The sequence below is a fragment of the Centroberyx affinis genome, unplaced genomic scaffold (genome assembly GCF_046629955.1).
Source record: "Centroberyx affinis isolate AG114_WGS23_722 - 3 ecotype Tasmania unplaced genomic scaffold, CSIRO-AGI_Caff_v1 ptg000185l_1, whole genome shotgun sequence".
Classification (NCBI taxonomy): Eukaryota; Metazoa; Chordata; class Actinopteri; order Beryciformes; family Berycidae; genus Centroberyx; species Centroberyx affinis.
Window position 1 is genome coordinate 312,501 of NW_027278880.1, and position 19,815 is coordinate 332,315.

At 39.2% G+C, this 19,815-nt stretch overlaps 1 protein-coding gene across 4 annotated transcripts; it reads left to right on the top strand.

Annotated features, from left to right (window-relative positions):
• The first annotated feature begins 1,679 nt into the window (after nt 1-1,679).
• On the top strand, nt 1,680-19,609 carry LOC139658168 (tumor necrosis factor receptor superfamily member 14-like). 4 transcript variants are annotated; one of them, XM_071536226.1, is made up of 11 exons: nt 1,680-1,796; nt 12,479-12,625; nt 13,194-13,266; nt 15,641-15,734; nt 17,152-17,277; nt 17,823-17,978; nt 18,253-18,340; nt 18,450-18,628; nt 18,742-18,770; nt 18,908-18,959; nt 19,073-19,609. In XM_071536226.1, exons 3-8 carry the CDS (start codon nt 13,228-13,230, stop codon nt 18,613-18,615), a joined length of 669 nt encoding a protein of 222 aa, XP_071392327.1. In that variant the 5' UTR covers nt 1,680-1,796; nt 12,479-12,625; nt 13,194-13,227; the 3' UTR covers nt 18,616-18,628; nt 18,742-18,770; nt 18,908-18,959; nt 19,073-19,609. The 4 variants fall into 4 exon arrangements, with proteins under 4 accessions (XP_071392327.1, XP_071392318.1, XP_071392344.1 ...); XM_071536217.1 differs by lacking the exon at nt 1,680-1,796 and adding an exon at nt 9,206-9,517; XM_071536243.1 differs by lacking the exons at nt 1,680-1,796; nt 18,450-18,628 and adding an exon at nt 9,206-9,517.
• The last annotated feature ends 206 nt before the right edge of the window (nt 19,610-19,815 follow it).

Genomic DNA, 19,815 nt, shown 5'->3' on the forward strand with positions numbered 1-19,815 from the left:
CTGATATTTTGTGCCAGTATTAAATATCTTTATTTTGGCCATTTGTTTCCCCCAGAATTTCATTCTTGGCAGGGTGGAAAGTTTGTTGTCTGAGTAACATAGATTATTATTGCTAATCTGGCAGTGAATCTAAAACTTTTAAACAAATATCTAAGACACATTCATATCATATGAATATGTGATACAAAAATGTGACCATTCAAATGGAGACGATCAGATGACTCAGTGACCAGCTCAGCCGGAAACACCCAGCCAGTTCCCTAATTTTTGTTTTCACTGCAAGAAGGTTTTTCTTTCACTGTGTGATCAATTATAGAGAATACAGCATGCAAATTAGAAAACGTATTTAATTTTTTTTTTTTACATGGAAATTGGCAGTGGCACATGATCAGGCTTAGGCTTTGTACACTAACTGATATCATCAGCATTTGCTTTAAAAATAGATGCTGTTTAGTTCAAACAAAGCAGTCACACTACTGCTGTACTGTGGCTTGAAACCACTGTGACCAACTTCTGCATTGGGCTACATTTCACATAAACAAGAATTGAAAACAGAAGTAGACAGTGGAAGAGTCATATGCTGAGTGAAGAGTTGCTGACATTCCTTTTTTAAGTGTTACAAAGATCTGCTGAGACCTGAAATACTTCTTGCAAGGGACTGTCCCACTGAACTGTCAAAACCCAACTACTGTGTGTGTGTGTGTGTGTGTGTGTGTGTGTGTGTGTGTGTGTGTGTGTGAGAGAGAGAGAGACAGAGAGACAGAGAGAGAGCTCATCAGATAAATGACTCACATGGGACTGATAACAGATCCAGGAACAAGGTGCATTTTATAAACCCAAGTTTGACCATTTGACTATGACCAGTCTATTGAGCCACATCAAGGCAGCTGAGTTGTTGTGAGAATGTAGTGTATACAGAAGGTACACAATGTTAGGACATATTCCTGTAGGCTATTTCAATATTTCATTAGGTTTAAAGCTGCACTAGGCAAGATTTTTGTGTGTCTTACCAACCTAAACCACAAAGTGGGGCTGCAACAGAGAAAAACGTCCCGTCCCCCACTCAAAAGAAGTTACACATCTATAGCTAAGACACACAAAATGACATAGTAGCCTGTATTAGGTTTAGACCGATATATTATTGGTTTGCTGATATTGGCCTTTTTTTAACAGCCAGCGGGATGTTTTGGCATGAAAACGGTCAAATGTAAAGATATTCTGTAGGAATACTCACCTTGGATTAAGGGACAAAGGATTGTAACATCAAATATTGACTATTGAATATTGGCACAAAATAAATAACAGCTTCAATCCAAGCATATTGGTCTGAGCCTTTGAAAACCCACATGAGTCTGAACCAAGTGTAAGTGCTGTATGTGCAGGTACAGGTTAATGATTAGCTTAATGTTAGTCAATACCTTAGTCAAGAAACAGCTCACTGTAATTGTATTGGCATGACTGGTGTACATGTCTGTTCTTGTAATTTTAATGCAATGTGAAATCTGTAGCCTTGTGGGAAATGCAGGCCTAAGGGAAAAGGTAGATCATGGGGATGAAATCATTGCTTAGGTGTCTAGTTACTAGTTACACAAACTGCTGTTTCAAGAAGATAGATTTCCACTGGGTATTAAAAGTTAAAGTGACCTTATGCATGACTTGCTTCTGTATTGTAGTGGGTTATTTCTCCTTCCTTCCCTCTTTATCAGCTATTTTTAAGCTGAGGTCTGGAACTACTTCTTCTGGCTTCATAAATGTTTTCAACTCTGTCTGAGGCCCATGAGCACATTGAGAAAAGAGTGAGTTGTATCTCTATTATATTCTATCTAAATCCAGAGGGAGGGTGTGAAAATTAAAATTATACTCTTGCACAAATTATTTATATCTGGTACTCAGTAATGACTAACGTAATGAAATTGGTATTGTAACTGTATAACTTCATGTTCAGTGTTCATGGTTTTGAGTGGGACAATAGCAGAGGTTTAAACTTTCACTTGCATAGTGGTGGAAGAATAATAGAATGATTCATATTGTCTATTTTTAGAGACCTAAATTCTCCTACTTAGTTTTCTCAAGTGGAATATCCTCCATTAAGAGAGAGCAAGTAGCAAAATGTGTTAGAAATACACTCCTACTAACAGCTTTATAACCAGATATATTATTTACAACAAGCAAAATTTGATTTGCTTTTATGTAACTTATGGGTTAACAACACTTTTTCAAATGTACTATTATAATTTACATCGAAAAACAGAATGATTTTTGAATCAATGTTTCTGACTTTTCTCACACTCTGAGAACTGAGTAAGAGTGATACTCTTCAAACTGTCCCCCTACATTGTGGGGGTCGTGTGGTGAAAATTGATGGAATCTCTCACTCCTGACATCATTCAGCTCCTGTGTAAGATACATGTACAGATGTCTGTAGGGAATGTCCTAATATTTATGTAAGGAATATGAGTCTTTTCACACAGTGACACTGATCATGAAGAGTTATAACTTTTCATAAGGTGGCACGAACGATAAGATAAATGTCTAAAAATCAGTCTCATATCAGTCTCATAAAGTTAACCATCAATTTGAAATATCAACTAACAATTGAATAATTATTGTTGAAATTTCAATATTAATAGTTCATCTCAATTAAAATACAATAATATACCTTCAGTTAACACTAAATTAATAATATTGGTAATTTAACTAAGGGTTGAAGGATAAAGTGAGGACTTTAACAGCACTTTTTGTATCAACACACAATTTATTGATTAAAAGTAACACAAACTAATACAAATTATTTACAAGTGTGTGGGTATGGGGGTGTGTGTGAGTGTGCATGGGTCCTTAACTATAGGGTATGTATGAGCATGCTGGCCGCATGACCAGATACTGGCCCTTTGATAGAGGGGAACAAAGGGTCATAAACCATAAGCCTAGATGGAGGGAAAGCTGTGTAGGCCTGGTGAAGTTGGTAAACTAAGTTGAATGAGAATTCAGGGATTTTATCTAACAATAGACTATGAGAAAGTAGAATAACGATATATTCTTTGGTGTTATGAGATCATGAAGTTAGATCATGTTAGTTAAAATACATGCAAACCCTAAGTTTGTGTGTATTTTAACTATCTAACATATGGGATGGCTATTTGGTGTTAACAGACTAACAGTTTGTAAATACAATACATATCAGCAATTCAACATTAGTAAACAGTTTACATTCACTTCATTGAAAATATATATGTTATTTTCCTAATGCTGTTGCTATGCTATATGCCCAGTTGTTACAGTCTTACTTGGAGTCCTTTGTTTGTCGCGTTGTGAGCGGTTCAAAGCTTGCGGTTTCAAAACTCTCTCTGCTCTGTTGTCCTGATGTCTGAGTCGGTGATCCAGCGGTGTTTCTCTCTGTTGGCCACATCTGTTGCATGTGGAAGAAAAGGAAGAGAGTTGTGTGCGTTCCTCAGACCGTCATAGGCTTCTGGTGTCGGCCTCTGGTTCGGTCCTGGTTCTGGTCACTCTGCTCTCTTAGCAGAGGAAAGTTCCTTTCACGTCTGCAGTTTGCTTCTGCAGGGAAGAGAGGGTAGGCTGCGCGGATTCACTCCGTCTTGGAGAGGAGGCAGGAGACAGTACAGGCCTTGGGCCTGCAGGAGAAGGGACACCAGTCCTTCTGTGCAGCCACCAGGAGGAAGCTCAAGAGAGCTTGAGGGACAGAGGGGAGCCCCCAAGGGCTTGAGGGTAAGAGAGTGAGAGCAGTAAGACAGTAAGAGAGCAAAGAGGAGTAACAATGGCAGCACTTGGTTTTTAAGGAAGGTGATTTCACACCTAGGTGTGAAATGACTCACAGCCTATCAGGGCACGGTTTTGGGTGTTCAGTGGGGTTACCACAGGAAACAGTTGTAGTTCTTTACATAGGGAACTGTAGTTTTCAGGACGGCTGAGGGATTGTACCTACATGTCTGTAGTCAGAATGCTAAATTAAGACTAACTGAATTAAGAAAGCTTCTGGACTTCCAAGTAACTCCAGTAGATTGAAAGATCAATGGAGAGCTCTAATAATTAAATAGCAGCCAAAGTCATTTGCTTGATGTCTTTAATGCCATCTACTTCTCTCAAATTCATCAGAACATATCAAAAAACATTGTAGTGAACAAAATATAAGATTGTTAAGATGGTTCCTGGGAGAGTAACTCCCTTCTCTTGCATGAAAGTAAGGCACATTATGGGTTACTATTAAAGTTTTAGTCTTCAAATTTAAACCCCATTTGAAAAGTCAGAATGAAGTCCAGATGCCATTGTGAAGAAGGAGAATATTGTGTGGTGATAGGGGTTCACTTTTAATAATCTGAGCTGGTCCTCATGTCTATACGAGATGGAAAATATGTATGTATGTAATGTATGTATGTATATGTATCAGAGGTGTGACCAAGTCAGCTTCACTGGAGTCCCAAGTCAGTCTCAAGTCTTGAGGCACAAGTCTCAAGTCAAGTCCCAAGTCTAAATCTAGGTTACCAAGTCAAATCCAAATCAAGTCCATGTCATTAATGTCAAGTCTCAAGTCTAAATGTAGAACAGCAAATCAAGTCAGAACAAATCAAGTCCAGCATCAATTTAATATCTTAAAGAAAACTAAATATCTAGGACTTTTCAATGCAATATGGTTTTAATATGATAAAAACTTGGTAAGAGCATCATGAGTTTGATTTCTAGAATCAGTTTCAACTTCAATAAATTCAATCATTCCATACAAATTCTACAGAAGCCGAGAACGGTCGTGCTTGCAATTATTTTTTTTAATGCCGTTATGTCGAGACCACGAGTTAATTATCTCGTTATCTCGAGATAACAAAGCTTGTTTTCTCGAGATAACGAGTTAATTATCTCGTTATCTCGAGAAAACAAAAGTCGTTTTCTCGAGATAACAAGATAATTTATCATGAGAAAACGACTTTTGTTTTCTCGAGATCACGGGATAATATGGAGAACTCGAAAGCGTGTCTGGTTCATTTGATCACACTGATTTCAGCCTTCAAGATCACTGTCATGACTGTCGGGGAGGATTCATAACTGAACAGGAAGCATAAATGTGTAGTTTTGTTTGCTGCAGTTACATTTCCAGCTTAAAAATCAGTTGCTACAGTTGTCAAGACGCCCTATGCATGCTGGCATGGCACTCCTGATCTCTGATAAACATTATAAGCAATAGGAGGAAACGACATTTTGTTTTCTCGTGATAACGGGTTGATTATCTCGTTATCTCGAGATAACAAAACTCGTTTTCTCGAGATCACGAGATAAATAAATCTCGAGATAACAGCATTAAAAAATAATTGTAAGCACAGCCGTTCTCGGCTTCCGTACAAATTCAGAAAACAGAACTAAAATTCAGTCGTCTGCTGGAACAAATCTCATCACTTTCAGTCCAAGTCATTTACACAAACACAAGATCTCAAGTCAAGACTTTAGAAACCTTTTCAAGTCATCAGAGTACAAGTCAGAGTCAAGTCCCAAGTCACCAGAACCCAAGTCAAGTCAAATCTCAAGTCTTCTCTTCATGCATCAAGTCCCCACCTCTAATATGTATGTATGTATGTATGTATGTAATGAAACACTGTAGGCTATTATACTGGTAATGCTACTAGCTGCTTTTCTTGGAGATCTTGAAGGCTCCAACTAGACACAGCAAGGGGCAGGGCCGGATTAACCAACTACAGGGCCCCCGGGCACACGGGTCCTATTGGGCCCCCTTACCCCCCAGTACACACGGACACACCGTAATTCAAGATATTATCTAGTTCACAAACAATACAAACAGAAACCTTTTACAGGTTCAAAGTAATCTGAAACTAATTTTTAGCTTTTACAAACTGCCATTTCTTCTATCTAGAGCTGCTTCATTCAGTTTGAAAGTGATAACATTTGTCCAACCCGAAGTCAAGCCTTAGTTTTAGGTGGTGGGGCTTCCCTTTGTTTACCTTTGGATTGCAGGTTGTGGCTTTAAGGAGGCAAGGTGACAGGTGGTGGGAATGAAGGACCAAAAAACTGTTAAATGTTGAAATTTATGGAAAAGGTTTGATTATGTCTGTTCTATTGTGTATAACCCGTTCTTCCAGTATAATACATAGTAAAACAAAAGGCCCCATGCTGCCCACAAACAAAAGTAAAATAAGCAAATTATCTACAGTAGCCTATACATATTTTATACTATCAACCAAAGATCCATAAAACACAGAGGCTCACAGCAAGGTTATTATAGTTTTGCATTTTTCATTAGTTTTTATTTTTATTTCGTTTTGACTTGTTTTCAATTTCAGTTTAGTTTTAATTAGTTTTTAAAGCAGATTTGCTAGTTTAGTTTAGTTTTTATTAGTTACAGTGTTAGTTTTAGTCCTTTTTTGTAATATGGGGGATTTGTCAGGGGTTAGATTCAAAAGTTAAAAATTATTATGTATGAAATAAATTGACAAAGACGAAAACTAAAGACATTTTCTCTATAATTTTAGTTTATTTTAGTTAGTTTTGTAAACACACAATACAGTTTCAGTCAGTTATCGTTTTTTTGTAAAGCCTCGTTTTTATTTTTATTTCAGTTGACGAAAATGTTTTCTCACACCGAGTTTTCGTTATTTAGTTTTTTTGTTTCGGTTAACGATAATAACCTTGGCTCATAGCAGTGTTGATAGCTGCTCTTACTGTTTTCTTTGGTCAGTGTGAAAGTTACTGTTTTGGTTGACTTGTTCAATGTTGGACATGTCTTCATGTTTTGAGAGCTTGATTGCACTCAAAACTGTGGCCTTTTCAATCTACATTATTACTATTCAATCTCTATGGCATTGATAAGGCAATTCTTTCAATGTTCTTTCAAGGAGCCCAGAATTCCTAGCTCTGTCCCTGCCCACCAGTATATAATTACTGTTCTGTATCTTAGTTGGATGATAGTCACTAAATGCATTACTCATAAACATACAATAGGTGTTCTTGGGGCCTAGAAATCCATTGAACACGGACGCGGGAGTCAGAATCTTTTGGGGCCCCTGGTGGTTCTGGGCATGAGCATGAGCCCTGCATGCCCAGCTGGTAATACAGGCAATACAGGCAATACAGGACCCGAATCCAGAACAGCGGGGGAAGTGGTGATCAAACCCCAAGACTGGGTGTTTAATGTAGCAGGTTGCAGGTGACACAGGAAACCAAAAACGAGAGCTCTTCACACATAAACTGACACGTGTGACAGAAAGCAATGATCCGACCGAAGACTGACTGTGGAACAAGACAAAGGTGGAAAGTCACAACCGCTCTCAAGCCTACCCTCTCTTGTGACCAGTGACGGCTGGTGAAAAATATTCTAGGTGGGGCTGTGCCATATTCAGTCAGTTTCAGTAACCATAACATTACAATGTAACACAAACTGCAGGATACCAGTGCTCTGTGAAATAGTCAGTAATTCTATTAAAAACTTGAGGCATTCTTACACAAAAACATAAAAAGCATATTGCACAACCATATTGCTGGATGACTTATGCTAAGGTCAACTACAATATATACAAAGAAAAATGGGGTCAGGGGAACTGGTTATCAAAAGGCATTCTGGGAAGTGTAGGAAATCATTAACTGAACTAGAAGTAGACAAGGCAGGTTGAGGGAAAGTGGGTACACCAGTGGTTCTCAATGTGGGGTCCGGGGACCACCAGGGGTCCGTGAGGGTGTTCCAGGGGGTCCTCAGCATATTGATGAATTGTTCACCATTCTTTCATTTACAAGAAGTTAACACAATTAGAGTATGTAGAAGAAAAGATTTTGATCATAGTTTCTCTGTTTTCTCTCTACCTACAATGCAGATAGTCATGGGATCCTGGACAAAATCATATCTAGCAATAAAAATATTCTCAGATTTGGGTCCGTTGTGACTGCCTTCAGTGCTCCTTGTAAGCTCCTGCTTCCAACACCAAAAGTCATAAATACAGCCAAGGGTAGTCAAGGGATTTTGGTGGGAAATAATAACAAGGCAGAGCGATGTTGGGGGTTGTTGCTGTCTCCTTCAGCGGAGGATGCAGGTGTATCCTCCACAGGAAGTTTTTCTTTCTTTTAGGCCTCAACATAACAGCAATAAGGGATTATGATATGTAGGGAGTGCCTGTTTTAATTCGAGTATCTCAGAGAAGCAGTGTTGCAAGAGTCAAATTTGTTGGAATTGGATCCACTAAAAATGCACAAACCAGTGTAGGCTGAGGAAGAAGGTTCATCCATGAACCATGAGCTTTGGACAGAGTAATCCCCCCAATATTATATAAATTTTTGCGACTTTTAAAAAGAAGTTTGACTTCAAAAACCAATGTTACCAAGTCAGAAATTGCTGCTAGGAAATATCATTCAGACTCAAAATACATTTAACAGAAATACATAGCGGACATACACTGTAGACAGTCATATTTGCACCCCAGAAGCATATATAGGCCTATATTTATGATCAACCTAGCAATGTCTTTGCTGTTGTTGTTGTTGATGATGATTAATACATGTGCGCTGATGATTAGGTGTCTAGTAAATATTTGGGCTGACACAGACAGATAAATAGGCAGACACATATAGCTAGATAGATAGATAGATAGATAGATAGATAGATAGATAGATAGATAGATAGAAATGCACACACCACTGCCACACAAGAGCACTGCTGGTATCCAGCATCATGCCTACTGTCATATAGTCCGTTTTTAAATACTCACTTAAATACTCTGTTCTGTCTATTTATACCTATTTATATGCTGGGATTCTCTGGTGCAATATTCTCTAGACCTGTATATTGGCTATTTATTTATTTTTTCTGTACTACTGATTCCCATATCTTCCCATCTGTACAATGACTCAAGTTCCAGCAGAGAATCCCGTGCATACTGTATGCTACAGATAAGAGTTATTTATAGCCTAGTTAATGAGTCCTATTATGTAGCCTGTATGTTTGTAACTTATGGTTGTATGTGTGTATTACCTCTTAATATACTACTACTCCTTGAGAAGGAAGAGAAAAAGAGAGAGATTGAAGAGATGGCCGGCTGGCGTCAGCATTGTTTCTGCACAGACATGAAAAAAATATATATATAAATAAGGCTCGACGCTGTTGCTCTCCTTATGAAGCCCGCCTGTGTGGGCGCGCGCTGCCAACCGCCCGCTGCCACACAGAAGAAAAAATATTTTGAAAATGTTTTTAGCACAGCGGGTCATGTCATGATCTGACTGTGCCGGACCGCCATGGTAGAATGTAGATATAGGGGAACGACTGGCTGGCTATAGAGGGACGTTATATTTCTGTAACGTGTTGATAAAACTTTTTTTTTTTTTCAACCGAGGGTTCCAGATCAATTTAATCCCCGTGTATAGGCTATGGCATTCATATTTTGTGCTAGAACTAAGTGTAGCTACATAAACACTTTGATGGGCTTTTATACTGTGGGTAGAAAGTCCAGCTCCTGATCCTGAACCACCACGACGCAAAATGAAAGTAACTCTCTTCGTCCTAAAGCCACTGGGGGTGAGTAGCCTATACTAACGTAAATTTTATAGCCTACTTTAATAGAAAATAAGCGAATGAAATTCATGTTCGACGGTGGTAAAGCATCGTCGTTATAGCGCCGTTGAACATGTTAGTGAAGTCGCAACGTGTGAAGACGTTATTGCAGCTCTCTCTCTCTCAGGTCGTGTAGCCTGTTCTGTGGGAAAGGTGCGTGTCAGATATTTGCGCTGGCTTGTTCACTATGGGCTCAATAAAGGGTCGATTTTGAGCTTGTATAAAAGATTCAGAGCTTGTGAAATTATTTGAGACTTGTAGTTGTATATCACCATTTGTGAACATGAGAAAACATTTTCCATGAATGTATCTGAATGTGTAAAAATGATGATAAATACAATTTGTGGACAAATAATTTCAAATGTTAGTTTCAAAAAAAAGACAACCCCCCCCCCCCAAAAAAAAAAAAAAAAAACAGCGAGTAGCAAACTGCGTGAAAAATGTCGCTCAAGGTTCAAGTCTGTTCGTGTGGCATCAAGGTTACAGACCACAGCTTTTAGTAGGCTACATGTAGGCTACGTTAAAAAGCAAGCCGTGACGCTTAAAGAACTTAATAACGTAGCTTTCCTATTCAAACCTACGAGCTGACAGATTTCTGCCTCCCTCGTCTCTGCCAGACTCTCGGACAGGAAGAAAGATGTCGTTTAAAACGGACAAACACTAAGGCTTTTACTCTGAAATATGAGGTCCGTCCTGTCCGCAAGTCAGAGCCTGTGAGATATCTCAAATTTGAGTTCTTACTAGTTAAAAGTCCTTTTAAGATATCTACAAACAGGTTATGGATATCTTGACAGGAAGTTTGACTAGACATCTTATTTTGGAGATATCTTGAATTATCATTCTGACTAGTCAAAATGCAATTGTAGATATAAAAGATATGTCATTTTCACTTCAGAAAATCCATACAGCAAAATAAGTACACTCTTCATTCCAAAACCTGGAGTGATTATTGAAGAGAACCATGCACAAAACATGAACATAACAACAACCAATGATCAATTCCGTTTGCTGTTGAAAAGAGGTTAAGTAGCTATTTCATTTCAGACTGGAAATAATTTCATCTTGTACTAGTTTATGACTTTCTTTGCAATATCCCAATAACCTTGTGATGCCTCACATCAGTGACATCATGCACAACAGATTTGACTTGTCACAAAGCATAGACATGGGAGCTGTCAGTGTTTTTCTAATTGCCTTGGAGTTTTATTTAAAGGAACAAGACTAGGTAGACCTAGAGCAAGCCGGGCCTCCTCTTGGCTTTCACACCCTAGTATAATACATGTGCTGTATTTCCCTCTGCATTGTAGTGATGCACTATAAGTGTGGTGGCCTGCAAAAACCCTTCACATGGTGAAAATTTGACATGTTTAATTTGTGATATGTTGATTTTGAGTTTTTGAATCTGTTATGTGTCTAAAAGTAAAAAGTGAGAAAAATGGCTTTAAACATTCTAAAACATTCTAGTGGCATTCCACCAAGTCAGTCTACAGGAGAGTGTAAGGAACAAACTCACCAGCACTGAAAATAAATCCAATATGATTTGATTCTGGTAGCACCGAGGTGCGTTTCAAGAGACGGTGCGTGGCCGCTCCACATTTGCATATTGCTGAGGTTACTTTATGCAAATCAGGGGCATCCAGCGCGACTCGCCGCCTCTGGAAACTCCCGAAACTTGTGTACAAACTTTTAAACTAACCGTTGTCAATGTAAAATGAAGACAACTTCAGCAACTTCATGGCTGATTTCTCGCCTCAAATGTTTTCAGAAACACATTTCGGTGAACCATTTTCATAATATAAGAGAAAGTTTCCAAATGAGCCGCCATGTTTTTCCAGTTTGAAATCCAGGGGCAGACGGCCCAGTGAGTGACAGCATTCGTCCAATCAGGTGCAGCAAGGAAGTGCTTATTTGTTGGCCTGTAGTTAAGTGTGTAGACAGAGGGACACGCCCATCCCTCATGTGAAATGACGACGCTGTGGAAACAATGCAACATCATGTATACCACCATAACTGTGTAGGTCTTGACTCTTCTCACGCGACTTTCAACAATGGGTCGTCAGTCAGTCAGACGGTCAGTCAGTCAGTCAGCTACTTTCACTCTTCTAGGCCGGTCCCAGAGGCCCGGCAAAAATCAACCCTCCTATACTCTTACACTGATACATCATCATTCTGTGATGTTCAGTGCATTGCAAGTGTTGAAATTTACCATTTTGGTGAACACACTTTCCCTCAACCTGCCTTATCTACTTCTACTTCAATTAGTGATTTCAAAACCATTTCCCAGAAAACCATCCCAGCGCCGTACGATTGCTCCGAGTGGAAAAAAACTACATTTGATTCATTATTATACAGAGGGAAAACTAATGACCTTTGATCAGCTGGTTCGTAGATACGTCATCCCTAGAAACCACTTCTTTAAATAGCTACAGTTAAGGAGCTTCATAACATCACAGACCCACTCCTCAGCTATAGAGAGGACCACTCTACGTTTTATGGATATTCAAGGCCAATTGTCAGTAATTTAGATTATGCTCCGGTCTAAATCAAAGGACAATTCACACTCAAGACTCAATGCTTGGAGAGATGACCTAAAAGTAGATATTACAGAGGATGAGTAGGAAAATGCTTGTTTAAAAGCACAAACAGACTATCAATACAATATACAATGAACAAAACTTATACAATATAAATGGCTATATAATGGTTTGTAAATGTCGATGTTTTTATGACTGTATGCCAAAATCGATAAATATAATGTAAAAAAAAAATTGTATTCAATTAATGAAAATATGCATGTGTGCAATGGTGCGCGACCTCCATCTCATGAGGTTTGGTATTGCGGAAGCTAAATACAATGCAAGACTCAACTGAAAGACTCGATTTTCATAAAATAATGGATAAAATTGTGTTTTTTCCCACTCACAGAGCAATCGTATGGTGTCAGAAGACTTGGATGATGCTTCACTTGTTTGTAACTCTAAAGATCGGTCGGAGAAGGCAGAGTCGTGCTGGGAAGCTCCGGGAACGTTGTATGGACTAACAAACTTCACCAGAGTTTCAGCTGGCATGGGGGTGAGTGAATAATGACTGAATTGTCATTTTTGACTGAACTATTCCTTTAAGTGGGGGTCTTTGGTCTCAGATGTTTCCATATGAGGGGTCTCTGACATGAAAACATTTGGACCCTGATCTAATTTATTTCATCAACCTTCAGGGACAGATCATAGGTGTTGACGTATGCCTAGCTGTTGTACTTCTAATTAAATTTAACTGTACATGTAGCTGTTTATATATTTTACATAATTTATTCCCTTACTGAGCAATTACTGTAATATTCCCATAATATTCCTATAAGGAATGACAATATATGTCTGTGGTGCTCAGTGGTGAGTTTACAATGAACTTATCCTATTTTATGGAATTTATTTTCATCTCCTATGGTATCACTATAATATTCCTATGTGGACTTATAGTGTTGCTGTGATATTTTGATTGTATCCCTCTAAAATGTATTATTTGATTGCTATAGTTTTTCTTTGTAGTGGTGTATTAAGTTTCTATGTGAAAGTGAAAGACAAATGCAAACTACACTCAGTGGAATTGCTATGTGGATGTGTTTCTGTTTTGTTTTTTTCTCCAGATGGTGTTTGGATTTCATGAAAACTGTTTAAGAAATGCCTCTGAGAAGAAAACCTTTGATGATTGCACTATTGGTAACAACAATTTACCTGCCTCTCAACCTCTCTCTCTCTCTCTTTCAATTTAATTGAAGCTGCTTTATTGGCATGAAATGCAAAAGTACAGATTACCAAAGCAAAGTCAACATCAAACAAATTCAAATAACAGTAATCATTGATATGTCAGCAAATATACTCTGCTCTTTCTCTCTCTCTCTCTGTCTGTCTCTAACTCAGTCACTCTCTCTCACACACACACACACACACACACACACAGAGGTGGCACCACACCTCCAAAAATGGTGGGGCGAAATTTGATGATTTGATGATACTTCCTCTGTAACTTCAGGGTGAGAAGGTTATTTGGTGGCCAAGGGGTGAACCTGCCCCTTCTAAAATCATGTTGCGGAATAGACTACTTAAGGCTCATTCACACATATAGCGATAACTATAAAGAAGATAACTATAAACTATAATGATACATTGCTACTCAAGCATTCACACTACAATGGTGCTGAATATTCAGAACGAAATTGAGGATGATTTTTTTTAATTATTATTTTACTAGCTCTCTATAGTAAATAAACAACACAGCTGATGAATTGCCGCAAAAGAGAGAGGAACTGGCAACATCAAATGCTCTTTTACAGGAGCTGTCTTGACATTATTGTGCTTTGTTTATATGAGAGCTAATGGTACTAAAGGTCACCAAATGAAGCTGTTCATTTCTTTACCAGTAGGAGACTGAACACCATCTACTGCGGATCAAAGAGTCAAGTCTCCTGTAGCCCATGTTGAGAGAAACACCTGGAACTAACATGGTTTAACAGTTTTCAGTAGGCTACTGGAGGTACACATGTTGCCTCCCTGTTAAAGCCATTCAAAAGATAGGATAATAGCACATTTGCCCTCGACAGATCAGTCAGCAGGTTGAGTTTAGCAGCTGAGTTTAGCGGTGCTGACTTCAGTGGCGGCGCCAGACATTTTCTTTTGCTGGTGCTATGGGGTTGCTCAACTTTTCAGCGAGGGTGCTCTGAAATTTAGTGTTTCCCATCAATGTGCCGGTCGCCACAGTTTAATTTCTACTGCAACACCCCCGACACATGCACACACACGCGCAGTGCGCATATACGCCGTACCCGCTCCGCGACAGTTAGGCTACAATGTCATTCTGTGTTAAACACAAGGTGAGATATTCAGCTTATTGGATATAGATGTAAGGTTCACAAGCCTGCCTACGTAAACACACCTCTCTGAATATAAGATTTCACACAATTATGCCATGGACACGGCTTGCACATAAGCAGCGAGCAACAGAAACAGGTTTGTGCACATTTCAGTCTCAGATCCTGAGATCACAAACTCATGCTGTCAGTTACCAACACCTCGACTAATGAATCAACAGTATTCCGTTCCTCCATAGACCTAATGTTATGTGAATGAGCATCACATAGAGATAACTATAAGGAGTCAGAATTTGTGCCTCAACCACCAAATGCATTAAATTCATAATAGGCAACAGAGGAAAGACAAAAATAATGCGCTTACCATTATGTGTAATTTAATGTTACAGTGCAACTAAGAGTCTTACATTTTCTGGTAAACCAAAATATCGCAGGCAGGTGCAGGCCCCCTTCCTCATCTCCATCCTCCGGCTTTTCTTGGTCCTGGTCAGTGACTAGCGTTGTGTCTACAGCTTCATGAGACCTATTATCACCTGTATTAGGTTCACAGTCACTCTCCTTTCCAGGTTTTGATTGAGTCTCCATACGTGGACGTTTATGGAGTAAAAAACGGTCCATGGTAACTTAGCTAATGCTACAAAAAATTGTGCTCTGGCCTCTGGCTAACAGGAAGTGGAAGGTCAAAAGTTCAATGCGTGCTGCGCCCATTGGCCGAATCAGATCACCTGTGCTGGCTTTATGTTTTTTAGTCTAAAAATAATCGGTTTGTTTTATTAATGTATTTATTCATTTTTCAAATTATAAATTATAGTATTCACACATTAAAAATTAAAATTTCTAAATAAACCACAGAAATTTCTTGGGGGTGCTAGTGGGGTGCTATGGCTATCCTAGGGGTAGCTACAGCACCCCCAAGCCCCTCCCTGGCGCCGCCTATGGCTGATTTGGGAAAATGTCCTGCCCCAGCAGCTGAAATCAAGGTTTTAATTGGTTCGGCCATTCTGTTAGAAAATCTGTCTGCCCGTGCCATTAGACCATTGCGTTTTTTAGACCATTAGACCGTGCGTTTAGGGATGGTGGAGATTTTTCTTAAATAGGCTACTTCCGGCGGCCCTGCACACACACACTCAAATAGCAGTTTCTAGCCTTGAATTTGGTTAGTATACTTGAACCAGGCTGTTTTGAGAGAAAACCTAGTCTAACTATCATTTTTTCTCTGTTCATAGATATTTCTGATGAATGTCTTCATTGGAGATGCCCTCACTTGTCCTCATGCAAAGTACGAAATAGGGCAGGAATGCTGTCCTATGTGTCCCCCAGGTAAGATCCAACTGAACATTAAAGGAATCTTTCACTGTGGTAGAGTATTGAATCTTTTTATTACCCATCCCTGATTGGAGTACAGGAGCAGTCAGGCTGATACTTGAGCAGGGTGGATACTTGCCATCCCAGGTCATCCAGTTGAAGAACAGTCTCCCTACTCACTACACCACCTGCTGGCTTGTTCATGAACTTCTGTAGAGAAAAAAAGTGGAAATGTTCTACCATAGCGAAATGTACATTTTTATTTAAACCTGCACTAAGCAATTTCAGACACTATAACCAAACCTGAAACTAATGTGTGCTAGGTGGAGATTTCATTAAGAGGTAATGATGTAAACCAATATCTACATAGCAGGCAGCTGTGTTGCTGTTGTCACCTCTTTTCTAAGGCTTGTTGTCAAAATCCGGACCGGCTCGTAGCTCCTCCCGACCCATTCAGTAGCTTTGAATTTTTTTTTTTAAACTAGCTTTTCTCCTCCTTTGCTGTTTAAAAGCGGTGTTCACCTTCTCCCATCCCTGAAAAATGGCCAAATCGATGAAGCGAGCAAGTAAAACTTGATAAACTAGTAAACTTGCCACCTACCTCTTCACTTGTCATTGTGGGACATGTAACCTTCAGCGGGAGGAAAATCTGGCAAAGTGAGACTGGTAACTGGCAACACTTCTCTGTAGGTACGTTTAGTTTAGCTATTAGCTTTTATGCACGATTTGTCCAGTAGTTTTGCTGTGCTTTATTTATAAATGTGTTGCGGTTTGTGTCACCCTCTAGTGGTGAAAAAATCGCTTATTGCAGCTTTAAGAGGGGTCTCCAACCATGTGCTATTGAGAGCTGAGAGTCTGCAAGCAATTTCACTGATTCTTTTCTTTTCTCTGGTTGAAGGTGTGCTAATGAGTGAAATCGCATGTTGTAGTGTTTGGTTTTATTGAGAACCTGTTCTGATTATCAAATCCTTCTTGGAGAGAACAATCTTCTGAAAGTAAGCACAGAGAAGCTTCCTTACAGATTGAGATGGGCTGTGTGCTTCATGTTGTATGTTTGATCAATTAAGACACACAGCTGTTAATTTTCCCAGCTGTTAACCGGCTCTACTGTAGACTACAGCGCTGCTCGGACGTGATGCGTCGTTCTCACAATGAATCTTGGTGTTTTCAATTGTCATCGGTCAAGTACATCCGATACATCCTCGGTTGCCAAGTAAGCTTCTGGGATCTTTCTCCTTCCTTCATCTTTTCGTTCTTCTGTTTTGGAATCGCGCTTCAGCGGTTTGATATTATGCAAAGCCACGCACATTGAGAAAAAGCTCTGCATCCTCTCAGCCCTCCATGGCACAGTATTGGGAGACCACTGACTTAAAGGGTAGTTCTAGAAAGTAAGCTAATAAACTGTACCGAATTTTGATTTTGTATTCAACAGGAAACCGAGTTTATAAAGATTGCACCGAGTACAAAAGTACCTCCTGCCTGCCCTGCACTGAGGGAACCTTCCTCGATAAGCTTAATGGACGTACAGAATGCTTTACATGTGCAAACTGTGATGCAGGTACATTTCTACAGGCTGGTTTCACAGACCGATATTAAGCCTCTTCCTAGACTAAAATGTACTTCAAAACTGGACTAACTCAAACTGCCAGATCAATGGGAATAAGCATTTTTCCTTAATTTTATTTATTGGCAACCAGTTGGAATTGTAGCAACATCAATAGAACTTATCTTGTCCTACACAAGTATGTGGCATAGCCCCCAACCTCCATACCCCACCCCACCCCTCCCATCCCCTTAAAATCACAATGAAATGAAAAATGACTTTTCTGGGGGGGGGTCTTGAAATTACAGTGGGTTTTGGAAGCCAGAAATCTCAGCACCTGGCCAAGTAATGAAGTCTTTGGTATTGATCAACAACCCTATCAACCCCCTGCAGATATTATGGTCATTTTGTGCTATAATGAAATGAAATAGGATATCATTTCAGATTTCAGGATGGCTTGTAAAGTTGGACATTTTTTTTGCATGTTGCTACATTCTAGTAGATTCTGCAGCAGAGAAGCGTTGTACCCCACATGTAACCTCAGCTCAATGTGGTGACAGGTGTTGGTTTGAAGGTGAAGAGGCTGTGTACAACAACATCGAATGCAGTTTGTGAGCCACTTGAGGGACACTACTGTACTGACCCTAAAGAGGACGGCTGTGCTGCAGCAAAGACACACAGGAGCTGTAAACCTGGTCAATATATCAGCCAAACAGGTTGGTCTTTTCATACTGACTTAAATATTATAGAGATAGATTAGGTCTTAAACGAATACACCAAGAGTTTGGGAGATTGTCCCATTGGTCAACTTAGCCATTAAGTGATGAGAACATCAATGTCAAAATCATCCATGTGCCTCTGGTAGATTGTTGGCTCTGGTGCTCCATGCTAACACTTGAGCATACAACTTAATTTTGACAAAACGTTGGATTATTCATATTATTTGCACTTAACTGGTGTCAATATATCTCTGTATGTATATTTGTACAGGAACTGCAACCACAGACACTGTGTGCATTGACTGCACTGGTGAAACATATTCAAATGGAACATTTACATCCTGCCAACCACACACAAAGTAAGAACAACTGCAAGAGCAGTCATGATCAGATTTGGTTTCTTACCACTGCAGTAAATTCATGGCATCGATACATGTTCCAGCAACGGTTTTCCCTCCATTATTCTAGGTGTGAATCTATGAATCTTCAGCAGATAAGACCAGGAACTAATTCAACTGATTCTGAATGTGGAGAACAAAGTTTAGACAAGACAATAATCATAATCATCAGTGTTGTGGGGCTTCTTCTGTTGATTGTAACAGTTGCATTAATATGTCTGATAAAGAAGAGATGAAAACAATGCACAGGTAAGATTAGCATTTAGCCCTTCAAAATAAAAACATTATCATGTTGTAGACAGATGATAGTGCTTTCTGCCAAATCCCATAAGATAATATTTTTCATTGATGTTGTTTTATAGGAAGAACAATACCAATGGTTCCTGAAGAGGTATGTCTATCATTTTTGTGTGTAACTGACACCCAGTACAATCACTTACATGTACTGTACCTGGGTGACAAAGGTTGGTTCATGTAAGTCATTAAATGATTTCACTTATTTATTGAGATTCATATTCCACTTGCAAGGAAACACTGAATGGAGTGGGAACACCAGAGACTTGAGTTTGAACAGCAACAGGTAAGACAGACTGACTGAGAACTGTCTAATTGAGCTACATTGGTGTCTTTAGAACTGTGTCAGATGTTGATGTCTGTTTAGTAAATGTAATGTAAATGTAATTCTGTCCCCAGATTGAGTCAAAGGACTAAGCCGTGGCCCTCCATCAGATCAAGCGAGCGAGCCATCCACTGTTATCATGAGAGACTCCGCTATCAGAGACATTAGTGATAAGCAAGGGCGTCACTTTGTGTTGAAAAGTGGTGGGGACATAAGGGCTCAGATGAAAAAACATTTTTTAAACGGTCTTCTGCGATTTTAGGCAATGTAATTGGGGGATTGGTATGAGGTCAGAGTAGATAATTATGGCAAGAAAAAAATTGCATAACGGTGCACCAAAAGGGCATAGCCTAGGCTACTACAGAGTCGATACTCAGCATAAAACACACAACAACGTTGACCGCACAAGTAAAGTCATCCATATGCATCACATCCACAGCTGCAACACCATGTCAAGTATTTGTTAAAGTTACTGATCGATGCATGCACGTTTTTAGGTCATTTTAGAATCAGTAGGCTAGGGTTTTTGTTTTTTGTTTTAGCTTCTGTTACTTTTTTTGGACAATGCGCATTTGTTTCTTCTATATTTACATTGCATTGTATGTTTTCTTATTGTGCAAATAAACCTTTCCCAAAGCGTTCTCATTTGTTAGTTTACATTTCTAAGTGCAAGCTATTTTTCAGAAAATTTTTAACAAATTATGCTTTTAAAAAGTGATGAGGACAAAATCTGCCATTTCAAAAAGTGGTGGGGACATGTCCCCAGCGTCCCCAGTGTAAATGACACCTATGGTGATAAGATGTTGAAAACATGTTT